The following is a 13,911-nucleotide window of genomic DNA, read 5'->3' as shown; positions in this document are numbered from 1 at the left end:
TGAAAAAAAAAACATAGAATACCCAAAAATACAAAATTCATACCTTTAGCGTGCGCTTGCCTGTGTGTGGTTTTCTTGTGGCTGCTGGAGTCGAGTTGAATGAAGTGAAAGGAGGAGGATGCGATAGAGATGTAGATTAAGGAGACGGCGCGGGAATAAGTCTGGACTGGATAGATTAGAGTGAGTGAGAGAGAAGAGAAGATAGGTCCAACCTAATGCACAATGGACGGCTGAGATTAAATCTCAGCCGATCCAATGGTCACCAATTTTTTTAATTTAATTTAATAAATATATAATTATTATAGTTTTTAGGGGTATAAAATTGTTAAACTAATATATATAATTATTATAGTATTTTTTTAGGGTTATAAAATTAATATTTTGCTAATCCTGTATCGTGTTACCCAAGTGTATATTCGAACCAACCTGTTATCTTAACAGGTGCTTCTCGGGTTACCCGATAACAATCCAATTTGTTATCGTGTCGGCCCAAACATCTGTTAATTTCGTATCGTGTTGTATCAGGTTATCGGGTTGTGTAAGGAATTGCCAAGCCTAGGCCTAACACTTTCTGGGTAAAGAGAGGCCTATATAAAGGGGAGTATTACTCCTTCGAAGTAGTTGTACCCTAAATATTGAATTTTATTACTGGACATTGAGCACCCTTATAACTCCTAGCAAATAATAGTATATTTCTTCAGTGGACGTAGCCCATCATCATTGGTGAACCACGTAAATATTATTGTTCTCATACTTACCACTACACCCATCAAAAGTTGACCATACTGGTCGCAGTTTTGAGAGTTAACACAAGTAGCAAAATAAAGTTGGACACAAAGTTTGTTCTATACTTGAGCATCTCAAAAGTTTTGACAAAAATTGAAAATAACATTCCTATACTCAAATTGTATTATTAGATTATGTAACGAAGACAACAATTTTATGACCATATATCACTGGAAACATCATTCATTTCGAGATTAGATCCTGCCATTACATCCAGTTCAACATGTGTGAGTAAGTCATATATTCTAATATGGTCCTAGTCATAGAAGACTTGTTTAGGCGTTGAACATCTCCAAAAACTAGTACGTATCATGTTGCCTCAATATGGGGAATGACTTATCTTTGATCATTAGTCTGTTGACAAATAGATAAATAGGTGCTAATTAAAGAATGAGTAAAGTATTGTACAAAACCACTTAACCTAACATAATATCGGAAAGAGATCCTCTCAAGATCCCTTTCCTATAATATCAAACCACGAAAAAGGAGTTGGCAGGATCACAAGTAGCAGCACCACACGATTATAGTTTATTTCGTTCAATTGTTGTGCATGATACCTGAAATAAATCACAGTTGTAGGAGTAAGCATAACCATCCTCTCTACAATCACGTGCTTTCCACCCCGACTAGGTTAAAAAAAAATTAAATTAAATTCTTAAACTATTTTTACACTTAAAAAGTCCTTATACTCATTAAAAATTGCAACTTTTCACTTGTGGTGGATAAACATATGCTTGTCTGTTGAACAAGTTCACTGAACATTGACCTGAGGTTACAAAGCTTATCAAACGTTACAAAACTTTAGGTTATAGTATGCAAATAGTTCTCATACCTAAGGCATCATTAGTATCTTGTGCTTGTAGATATGAATTTGATTTCACCTTAAAACCCTTATTGCTTCGCAGTGCCCAGAAGTGTGATACTTGGGTTTATAATTATATGTATGGATATGGAGATACATGAATACCCAATAAAGAATCTATCGACTTCTACTAATTGTTCAATAGAAGAAGATATCCCTCAAAACCATTTCAAGATCCATATCAGAAATCTTCAATCAGAGTAGTTGTTTATCAATCTATGTTTGTAAGAACTACTTCAACATGAAATGCAAATTAATATCCATAATAGGACACCTCCTAACTCATATAAATACATCATTCTAGAGTTCATCTAAGGTATCAAACATTGCACTTTGCATATCACTCGTTGCTCACTAGCCAATGCTTGAATTCTAAATATTTCGATATTGATTTGATTTTCGGAGAGGTTTTGGCCGGTTCCACACCGGTGCCAAGTCTTCACGATCATTATCTCTTTTACAAGTTTTTGACGATACCTAATGTGGGTGGGGAGATCTGGTTTTATTTTCAATTATAAATGAAGAAAGAAACTCCACGCCAATGTGGCAATTGGTGGAGGCAATCAAGTGGCATGAGATGCATATGGCATTAGAGTAGTGACAGAAAGCAATAATACCTCCGCACTTTGTGAATGTTTAATCTCCACCGTTTCTCTCCCGTAACAACTCCGCACTTTATGAATGTTCAATCTCCACCATTTCTCTCCCGTAACAACTAATAATTTAACCAACACTTTTGCTTAAAAAGAAATCAACCTGCTGAAACGACATCTAAGGAAACTTTTCACGTGTTAAAGAAAATAGACGGAAGGATGACAGAAATTGCAATTTGATCGACATTCTTTAGCGGATATTGGTTTCCGTCGCCAAGGACAATATTGTAAAAGAGCGCAAACAAAATTAGCGGATTGCACGTTGATGAGGTCTCTGATGTTTTCTTCCCCTCTCTGACTTTTTACTCCGACTTCAAATGATGAATCCCAAATTCCACGAACCCTAGCTGCCAGCATACAATCGTCTCAGGATTGCCAATTATCGCAGTCACAATCGCTCGCTGATTGAATTTCCTACTCCCCCACACTGTTACGTTTCGTCATCGGCAGCACAATCGGGTCAATTCCGCCATGAAATGGAGCTTCTGAGATGGTGATATTTGATGAGGATTAGGCGGGAAGCTGGAGCTGGAGCTGGAGCTGAAATCGGAAGTGTTTGAGGATTAGGGATGCAAATTTTTTGGATTAGGGTTACGCATGTTTCCGCATTTGGGGTGGTTTGTGGGTCTGAACTATAAATCATCATCGGCAAAGAGGTTGCCAGATGCCAAGCCTCCCCCGGCTAAGATTAAGCCGGTGGCTATGTTGGACGCTGTTCAAGAGGTTGCTATTTACATTCACAGATTTCACAATCTCGACCTTTTCCAGCAGGGGTATGTTTGTTTCTATCTGCATTTTGTGGATTGGGTGTGGGGTTTGAACCCGGGATGCAGTGGGTTTTAGAGGAAGGCGGTAACCCACTAGGGGCAATTGACCATTTTCTGTTAATTGGTGTATTTTGAGCTTGTTTGTGATTGTTTTTTGCTTAGTTGAATTTATGGGACTTTGTTAACTTATTTATGTTTTGCTCGTTTAGATGGTACCAAATTAAGATTACAGTGAGATGGGAGGACAGTGAATATACTTCTGTGGGGACTCCAGCAAGAGTTGTGCAATATGAAGGTAACTTACTTTCACTGGAGTTGTTATGGCTGCTTTTTACTTATTCACTCTTCTAGGCTAAAGTACAATCATAAATACATGTGAAGTTCCTTGCTTGTAAGTTGTAAGTATATATAAATATGGGGCTCGACTCTCATGGTTTGAGATCTTTTGCTAAGTTACTCATGGTTTAAGCCAAAATTTTATAATGCAGTATAATTTTACAAATCTTACCTTGTTATGTGTTGCAGTGATGGGTTTTAAGTAAAATTTGGAACCTGGGCATTGAAATATCGTAAACTGCCCTAGAAGTTTTGACAAGTCCCTTTTACATTGAAAGTGTATACATTCAATGGTCAATTGTTTCTGCTTTTGAATTTTCTCAATTTATCACAAGTTGGTTGCTGTTGTTTAAGAGCTAGGTTTTCATATTTTGTTTTGTAGTGTTATTCTTTCTTTGGTTCATATTCTAAATAATAGACAGTGTAGAGTCAAAACTTTACATGACCTACCCAGGTCCAACTATTTTTTTACAACAGATTGTTGGATATTCTCATGGTTTAAAAATAATCCTTGAACAAAGTTAAAGTAGTTAATAGAAGAGTATAGAAGAATCCACCCACGGTTTCTTTGTTCCCCATATTGATCATTGGGTGGTGTTGTGGGAGAGCCTCTTAGTTTGTTCTCTTTGCTTTCGTTTCTTTGTTTTTGTAGTGGTCCCCTTAACCCCTGAATCCGTTTTGTATTTTTATTCCATTTGTTTGCGATAAAATGTCTCTTCCTAAAAATTAAAATTATAAATAGTGACCATTGGGTGGACCACTTTTTTAAGATTTACTGAGCAATGTTTTGCTTCAGTTAAAAGCTTGTGGAATTTAAGTAATGCTATTTTCATAAACTAAAGGCAAGAGTTTAGAGATAATTAAATTGTTTGACTGGCAGCTTCTGATCTGGGTTCTGATGATGTATATGGAGTATGGAGGATTGATGATACTGACAACAGCTTCTCAAGTCAGCCGTTTCGAATCAAATATGCCAGGCAGGATGTCTTTTTATCAATCATGATATCGTTCAATCTATCTCTTGCTGGACTTGAGGTACTATAATCTCTCTTGCTTTCCTGCTCTGTGCGCATGTATATGTGTGTATGCACGCATTTGTGACTTATAAGGATTTTATTGAAGATGGTAGCCCTCATAACATGTTTGGTATCTGGGTTGGCTACCTACTTCCGTCATAACATTGACTACTAGCTTAATTTGTTTGGTCTGATCTTATTTCCTCCCAATGCTGAAAGGTCCCATTTGCATTCTTAATATCTTAGAGGCAAGCAGGTCAAATTCTTTAAAAAATAAATACTGATTTGCAAATGAGATTAGATTACTTTTCGAAGACTGTCATTGTTGGCTAAGTATGTGTTATAATTTGAGGATTATATATTCTATTTTAGCCCAGTAGAATGTAGAAATGTTCATATAAATTATAAAGTATTCATGTTTATAGTATATACTTTTCAGGGTATATCCTCGTCTCCTATTATTTTGAAGTTTGAACTTCTGCATGCCCCCATATTGGGAAATAGGTGAGTTGACATGATTCATTTTTTTTTGTTTTCTTACATGATTAAGTTCGCAATTGAAATTGTAGTTGGTGATTGTATTGTATAATTGCAGGTCTGACTTGCAGGCTTCTCTAGATGCTAGCCCTGCCGCTGTCCATGAATTTCGAATTCCTTCTAAAGCTCTTCTGGGTTTGCATTCATATTGCCCTGTTCATTTTGATGTATTCCATGCAGTACTTGTTGATGTTAGTGTACACATCAGTCTACTGAAAGCTGTCTCTTATACACACCCATTGAAGGTACCCAGGTTTGTCACATATTCTAGTCTATAACATAGTTTGGCATTCCATTTTGAGGAAATTAGTAGTCTTGTGATATTGGAAACTAATTGTTGTGCATAATTTATTTGTAAATTTAACTCAGATTTGATTTATTTCAGTGATTCTTCCACTCCTGAAAATGTTGGTACAGAAGGTGATTCTGGGTCCAATCAAGTATGTTGTTACCCATTAAATTCTACTAGATCTTTTCTTGCCCTTGGGAAGCTTGACATTGTTCACTCTTGAATATTTTATCTTGTTTAGCAGTGTATTTCGATGTGTTTGTCATCTTTGCTTTTCTCTTTCATGTACTTGATGACAATATCAATAACTTGTGCATACACACGTGCTTTCTAAGGGCATTTACACAATACCAGAACATACAAACATCAAATGATTGGGCACATGAAAGTTCTGCATGGTTGTGGGCCCTATGGCTACACATTGCAGTTTGAAGGAATTCACTTTGTAGTAGCATTAAGTTTATATTTTCGTAATAGAGGGCTTTGTGAGTCATTTCCTTAGTTACAACAGTTTAAATTACTTCACTATCCCTAATTTATTCAATATCCTTGGGACTCTTTTCTCAAGAATATCCTTAGCATTTGTTTATTATATAAATGTCATAAACACTCATTTGAAATTGCTTCGTGCTAGATCAGGGTACCATTCAGTGGAAGTCCTTCACATTATGTTAGGATTCACATTATATTATATAAATCAGTTAATGACTTTTTGTTGGAGGAAAAAAGACTAGACAAATACACCGAGCAGACTCGACTAATTTACAGGCTATAGCTACCTTTTTGGGATTGCATAATCTGAGAAGCGCTAATACGTAATTACATTATGGTTATGATATGGAATTACAAATAACCTGACTTGGAAAGTAGAAAAGTACACATCTATTGTCTGCAAAGTGACATCAATGTTGAAAAATAACATCTAAACTTGTTTAAGTTGAGAAACAATTCTTGACCGCTGTTCTCACCAAATAGTTACTAACCAAACCATGCATTTTGGAAAAGGGTGATTGAATAAAAAAAAAACACTTCTGTGATACACGAGATTTGGTAGTGTTTTTAGAGAGCGAGGTGTGGCGCACCTTGAGGCATGGCACCATTTGAGGATTGGTCATTATGCTTGAATGACAATGAATACTGATTTCATTATTTTATATTCTTATATTATATAATAATTTAATACTCGAAAAGCTTAAGTCTGAATGCCTAGAGCAGAAGTTTCATGGCAATATCAGTTCCCTTTAACCAGACATCTTTATTAAGTCCCTAGCACTAGAAGGTTTTAAACTTATGAAGAGAAGTGCATTGAGAATAAAGAGTACTGAGCACAATACAAATAGATGGGTGGTCGAATCAATGTAATTGAATAAAAAAAAAATTCAAAATTGGCTATGCTCTTGAACTATAAAGGTTTTTAATATGCTTAATCTATTTTTTTACGTTTTCTATGCCTTTTTCTTCAGAGGATGCTCTATATATATGTACGGTTTAAAATTTGTTATTGACTAGGCATCAACACAGGCAGCTGCTGCAGATGTGAATGACATTATTCTTGCTAAATCATTGTTAAATGCTCGTGACATACTGCTTGAAGAACTCCAGAAACTTGGCAAGGCTATTGACCAAGCTATTGATTTGACCGATTTTATATCTAAAATAGACGACACAAAGTTTGATTTCCTGCAAGAAAATTGGGTGACAGCAGATGACAAAGTTTCAGGACAAGGCAAGCCACAAAATGGTCTTGAGGTCCTTCCTTATTTCATACAGCACAATGTTCTTATCCCTTGTTTTTTTTTTTTGAATTTGTATGCTTTAAGGTTAGTATTTTTTCTTACTTTATATGTTTTTGAACAGAAATTAAATGGCACATCGGAGTTTGGAAGTGGTGAGGCCATACGCCACTTATCAAGGGGTGCCCTTCAGAATTCTTTTCATTCGTTGGGCGATCAAGTTTTATATTTATGGAACACTTTTTTGAACTTCCACAGGTTCGCTTTCATTTGATAATGTTATTACTTTATTATGGGTTTTTTATTGGTTTTTTTTTTTTAAAAATTGAAACGATGCAATACTGGATGACAGTCCCAATCATGGATGTGTGTGTTTTTGTATAGATTTACATATGCACATGATATATATGTGTGTGTGTCAAATGGACCTGTGGTTTGCTATAATTGTCAAATTAGTAACGTGGTTTCCATTTTGTAAATATGGCCTTTGTGGTTGATATTTGTTGTCAATTTTAGTCAGAATAAAGGTATTTAGTCTTTTCAGTCCACCTGGAACACCAATTCTGATATCTCCCCTCCTGCAGCTAGCCCAGAACCCCCATCCCACTGCCCCTGATCTATCCCGACCCCGACCCCGACCCCAGCCACCACTCCTCCCACCCACCCCCCTCCTCTTCTTCTGCAATGCCACTACACCCCTCCCTGATCAGACTGCTTGAAAGATCATCATACCTGTGGTTTTGTTAGTGCGATTGAAAGAATTAAGAATTTTGAGAAAAATGGCCGAGTTGAAAATATTGAATTTGAAACAACAACTGAATTTGACTTTGACATTTGTAGCAAACCACAGGTACCATATACATATCTATCATATATGTATACTGAAACAGGCATCCTCTCTTAGAGTAAAGGGGCCCCCATATGAGGGTGAATTAGAGTGGATGCCTAATTGAAGGACATCTGGACGTGCAATACCAACAAGTTCTTATTGTCAATATAACCTGTCAGTAGTCTGTCATTACGTATCGACAGGTTATTGCAAATCTGCGGGTGAAGGGAAAAAAAAGGCATCACCTTTAGAAGGGCCCAAATTTGTCTAAGCTGTTCAATAAAAATGGCTCGGGTCCTCTCTGATGTTGATTGATTAATCTCCTATTTGTACCCACAATAAAAAAAGGAGGGCTAGTTCCTCTGGTCTAATTTCCAGATCTTCTGTACGTTTGTATGGTGATATTTATTCATTGCAGGTTTAACAAAACAAAGATACTGGAATACTTGCGTGACACGTGGGCGAAGGATAGAAGAGCTGAGTGGTCAATATGGATGGTTTACTCTAAGGTTGAGATGCCACATCATTTTCTGAATAGTAGTGGGGGTGAAGAGTCTTCCCACAATGGTGGCCATAAAAGACTTTCACCTATGTGGAAATTAACCGACGATGTAAGTATTCCACATGATTTTTTAGTTATGAAAGAAAAATTGTCCAACGTGTTTGGTGTTCCATGTACCTTGTGCAGAGTTCAGTTATGAGCCAAATTTAGATTCTTCAATTGATCTTTTATGGATCTGACTTGTGTTCTGTACAGCCTGCCCAGACAGCTGCTACCCGTGCTGAGCTTCATCGGCGAAGTATTGCGCAAATGAAGGTGAGTCATTGCTTTCAGATGAAGTGCCGTATTGTCAGTCCTCTTGGATTTTTTTTTTTTTTTCTAAACCAAAATTTTAAATTCAGATTAACAATCGGTCAATTCAAGACATGCATTTATTTGGAGATCCATCAAGAATTCCTATTGTCATTGTGGAACGTGTGTTGAATGCGCCTAGGCGTACAACTAGTGAAAATTCGTACTTGAGAAACTTGGACGTGATTAACTCTCCTGGCTTACTCTCTGGATCTGGCTCTGACTCCATAAACAAGAAATCTGACTATATCTCACCAAAGAAAGGCCGTGTTTTAAAGCTTGTCGTCTTTGTGCATGGCTTTCAGGCTAGTTTTGTTCTCTTATAGCTTCCCCTAATTTTATTATATTTCGTCGTTTTCTCTGTTCTTTCCTTGCTCCCCTCCAGTATTTCATGTGTGGACTTTTTTTTATTTTTATTTTTTAAAGTAGAAATACTAACAATTTTGAACTTGTCAAGGTATCAATTTGAATTTAGGTTAAAACTTGCTAGTTATTTGTAATAACTTATGCATATGGAGGTTCACAATACTTTGTATATGTAGTGATCTTAGACGTTGTTGGTTGTGTTAGTCTTATATATTTTGATTCTTAAAGATAGTTAAACGTTAGTGATTTGTGGGTTAATATATTTATTTATTGGTCATTCATGTTTTATGCTGCAAGTTTACAACTTCACACCAGTTTTGTTGATGGAACAGCTGCATAAGTCTATTCATTTGTACTTTGTACTGTTCTAAAAATCCCCTCCTAGGCCCCACCTAGGCGCTAGGCGGCCGGTCACCGTCCCGATTAATGCCCAAGCGTTTGAAAATTAAGAAATGGCACCTAGACCTGCTGAAGCACCTGCCTAGACCACCCAGGCACCCGCCTAGGCACCCACCTAGGTTGTGACTCACTTAGAAGAAAATAGATAACTTTCATTTGCATTTTATTTTTTTCAATAAATTGTAAGAGACTTGTTGAATACTTAAATAAACACACATTATATGCTTGTTCCCCATGTTTTCATTATGTTCCAATACTTCATAATATATGTGGCATTCTATTTTGTAGTTTTTGATGAAATTGCATATATTTTAAGTATAAAGTAAACAAACACTTCTTTACATGAAATATAGTAGATTTACTTAAATCCGCCTAGTCTGCCTAGGAGCATGCTTAGCCGTCTAGGCGCTAGGCCCCAGCCCGCCGCCTGACTAGCGCCTAGCATCTTTTAGAACCTTATTAAGACAGATTAATGGATGCTTATTTCAATTCTCACACTACAGGGGCATCACTTGGATTTACGGCTTATTCGAAATCAATGGCTATTGATAGATCCCAAGGTAGAGTTTCTAATGTCAGAGGCAAATGAAGACAAAACATCTGGTGACTTCAGAGAAATGGGACAAAGGTTGGCCCAGGAAGTAGTTTCTTTCCTCAAGAAGAAAATGGATAAAGTTTCGAGATCTGGAAGCATAGCTGATATTAAGCTTAGCTTTGTGGGACATTCTATTGGGAATGTTATCATAAGAACGGCACTAACAGGTATTAAATTATTGACATCATGTTTTCCCATTATATGCAGTTGGTGTAAGATATTGGCCATTGTTTTTGCAGATAGCATTATGGAACCATTCCTAAGATACCTGTACATATATCTTTCTATATCGGGCCCACACTTGGGGTATCTATACTGTTCAAACTCTTTATTCAGCTCTGGGTTGTGGCTCTTGAAGAAGCTCAAGAACACACAGTGCATTCATCAGCTTACATTCACAGATGATCCAGATCTTCAAAATACGTTCTTTTACAAGCTGTGTAAGGTACTGAGAATTCCTTTATTTAATGCATTTAGCTCAGCCATTGAGGTGTTTGCCTGATAACTGCTCATCATCTTGGGAAATGTAAGCAAATCATGACATTGCATACTCGATACATTTTTCTGTGATTCAAAGTCGAGGCAAACATGACTTCTGCATTTTTATAATTATAACTTGGTTTAAGAAAAAATGGTTGACAAATGTGATGTGTTTATTTTTGCTGATGTTCTGAAGTAATTCTTTTTGCAGAAGAAGACACTTGAGAATTTCAAGCACATAGTCCTGTTATCTTCACCACAGGTATTTTGATCTCTTCCCTGGGGCTTCATGACCTAATTGAACTGTTAAACTTAACTGACACATTGTTTTTGTTGCTTCAACTCTGCTGTTTTCCGCCAAGTTTAATGTGAGACATGCAATTTGTCTATCCACAGACCCTAAATTCTCATGTGAGCCACTATGTTTGACAGTTTAGCACCTACGATCTCTTAAAAATCAATTGCCATCTTACTCGCTTATTATACTGACCAAAAAGAATAGACTTGTTTGTCATCCATCCTCAACCTGTAGACTTTTATCCTACTGCTGAACTAATTAAAAACTCAATGTGCTCATTCAGTTATCATTGATGTGAGCAGTACTCTATGGACCTTGGTGAACTGGGACTCTTAAAACTCTATTTTGTAGTTCGCTCTGTGGCTCCAAAACATGATCATTATGCTAGATTTTGACATTACTAACTATTCATGCTTTCATAATGACCATGGTCTACATTACGAAGACACCATGCACTATTTCTTTGCTTTTGCTCTTCATACTGAAAGATTTAATGTTTTCTTGGGAGGAACTCTTTATACCACTCTCGTTTCTTTATACATTTTGACGTGTCATAGAAACACTTGTATCGAAGGGTACCTTTCAGTTTACAAAGGTCGATGTCTTAGAAAATGCAGTGATTTACTAGCACCAAAATGGAATAGCTAGAATCTCATGAAACTTCTTTGCTCTTCATATTCTAATTATGGTTTTTTGAGGAAAATTTATTTTCATGATATCTATGTTATTCCAATGGAGAGTGAAACTTTTTCTTGTTACAGAAAAGAAAATTTCTTTAATAATTTGTTATAATTTTCTCTGATACCCATAATATTATTAATTGTGTTTTGTAGGACGGTTATGTTCCCTACCATTCTGCTAGAATAGATATGTGCCAGGCTGCTTCATTGGATTTCTCAAGGAAGGGAAAAGTGTTTCTGGAAATGCTGAATGATTGCTTGGACCAGATACGGGCTCCTCAGTCTGAGAATCGAGTGTTCATGCGCTGTGACATCAACTTTGATACCTCATTGTATGGAAAGAACTTGAACACCTTCATAGGAAGGGCTGCTCATATTGAGTTTTTGGAGTCCGACATTTTTGCAAGATTCATCATGTGGTCTTTCCCTGACCTATTTCGGTAGCAGCCGTTGCTGGCAATGCAGCTTCTTCTCTTGCCCTTCTTTATGTGGTTATCTCACTACCTCCACTGAAAAGACCATGTGGGGAAGACATCGGCTGTTGTAAATTTTCAGCTTTAGAACTCAACGTACGGCTAGAAGTTGTGCCATTGGCATCACATCCTTCTCATGGTAGCATCACGTCCTTCTCCACATTGAGGACGAGCAAATGATTGAAGACATGGGCTGTTGTAAGTTTCAGCTTTAGAACTCAATTTACGGGTAGAAGTTGTGCCATTGGCTCAATGTGAAGTTTATAGGAATGCCAATAGCCCGTGGAGCATACTATCTTATTAGTATCCAAGCGAGGCTGCTTGTGAGTTTTAAGAAAAGTAGAGAAAGCTGTAAGCATTTTGCATATTCTAGGCTAATGAGATTCTATAATTTTGCTTTTGATCCAGTTCCCGTCAAAGGATCGTGTATTTTAAGCAGGCAGTAGCGACCGGGAATGGAACTTGCAAAATTTAACTAGTTGTGCAGTAGTAAGATTATGTTACAGTTATTATCCTTTTGCAGTTGCTCTTGTTCGTCTTGTCGTGACATTTTGATATCATCATGATTATCTCCATGCTGAGAAATTTATATACTTATATTCCGAGAGACGAATCTCGCGATTTAATACTTGAGGCTAAATTTTCCGTTTAGATGAACTCGTTTTATGGTGCCAGCATTGATCCAGTTGCAAAAGATACCGAGACACGTCTGCTGTGAAGATGCTCCTCAGTTTGATACACCATGCAACTGTCAAGATTTTAAGATTATGGAACTTCGCGTGTTGGCCAGTGCCACTCCATATGTTTTCTCAGTGCCGGTAGATCCTGCAGTTTCATCTCTCTGCGTTTTCCCATGACAGTTTGCTCCGATTTGAGCCCATCGGACAAATTTGAATGGAGAAGTGCATTCGCAAAGGTGTGACGCTTTTTCACTTCCAATAAACGTCAGATTGCCTAGAGATCCATCTGGTAAGTCACCAACGCGTAACTGTGTTAACTTATTCATGTTACTATCACACAAACTCTTCCAAGTTCTCGAGCACGAGCTTATTCGGAGCCAGATTTGTGGCCTTGTATGCATCTGATGGCAACATTCGACGTGGAGAGACATCAATTCATGTAGTCTCTCAATGGCATATTCCTTTATAATGTTGTTATTTACGCCTTACATTCAGCCTTGTTACTATGTAGAGGTATTGTTTGACTCTTGATAAGTAAGTAAAACTTTTCCCAATTTGGATGGAACCCAACATTTTCAGGAATGAATTCTGCAGCATGAATCTGAACTCAAAGACTTAAATGTAAAATCTTGGGGTTCATGTCGAAACATTTCATGGTCTAAGAAAGCAGTGTTTGTTAGTGCTTTGGCCAAGCTAAAAATGCCCGTAACATGCCAGTAACCACAATATGACAAGCCAAAGGCATGCCAATCCCACGAGATGACATGCCAACGACATGCAACGGCTTCCCCATGACATGACAAGACCACTCTCTCACATGCCATGGCACGCCAATGGCTTCCCTATGACACGCAATGCCAGACCAAGGACATCTCAGTGACATCTCGAGACTAGCAAAAATGATGGCATAATGCAAGCCATGGCATACCAAGCTTTGCAAAGTGTCGGCATAATGCATGTTATGACATGCCCATACCATACCAAGCCTCGCAAAGTGTCGCAAAATACATGTCATGACATGTCAAGCATCGTAAAATTAATGCATGTCGGAAAGCTTGTCATGACACACCAAGCCTTGCAAAAATGTCGGGCATAATGCATGTTATGACATGGAAAACCTAGTATGTTTAATTGAAAGACTTAATGTAAACAAAATTTTCATTCATATTAATAACAAAGAAAAACATACATCTTGATTAATAGAAGAACAAATTTTCATTCATACGTGGAACTAAGTTGTAGTTACATGTGAATACTATTGGCTAATGCTAGTTAGTCT

General features: G+C 37.2%; 1 protein-coding gene across 1 annotated transcript; it reads left to right on the top strand.

Annotated features, from left to right (window-relative positions):
* Positions 1-2,472: 2,472 nt before the first annotated feature.
* On the top strand, positions 2,473-12,565 carry LOC137717395 (uncharacterized). Its single transcript, XM_068456760.1, has 15 exons — positions 2,473-3,074; positions 3,278-3,363; positions 4,285-4,439; positions 4,860-4,924; positions 5,016-5,210; positions 5,343-5,397; positions 6,756-6,995; positions 7,104-7,237; positions 8,227-8,419; positions 8,566-8,625; positions 8,712-8,966; positions 9,930-10,188; positions 10,261-10,466; positions 10,713-10,763; positions 11,633-12,565. The coding sequence occupies exons 1-15, from the start codon at positions 2,899-2,901 to the stop codon at positions 11,921-11,923; spliced, it is 2,421 nt and encodes an 806-aa protein (XP_068312861.1). The 5' UTR covers positions 2,473-2,898; the 3' UTR covers positions 11,924-12,565.
* Positions 12,566-13,911: the final 1,346 nt, after the last annotated feature.

This window comes from Pyrus communis, chromosome 15 (genome assembly GCF_963583255.1).
Source record: "Pyrus communis chromosome 15, drPyrComm1.1, whole genome shotgun sequence".
NCBI classification, from domain to species: Eukaryota; Viridiplantae; Streptophyta; class Magnoliopsida; order Rosales; family Rosaceae; genus Pyrus; species Pyrus communis.
Note: the sequence above shows the minus strand (reverse complement) of the source record. Positions and strands in the feature narration are given on the sequence as shown.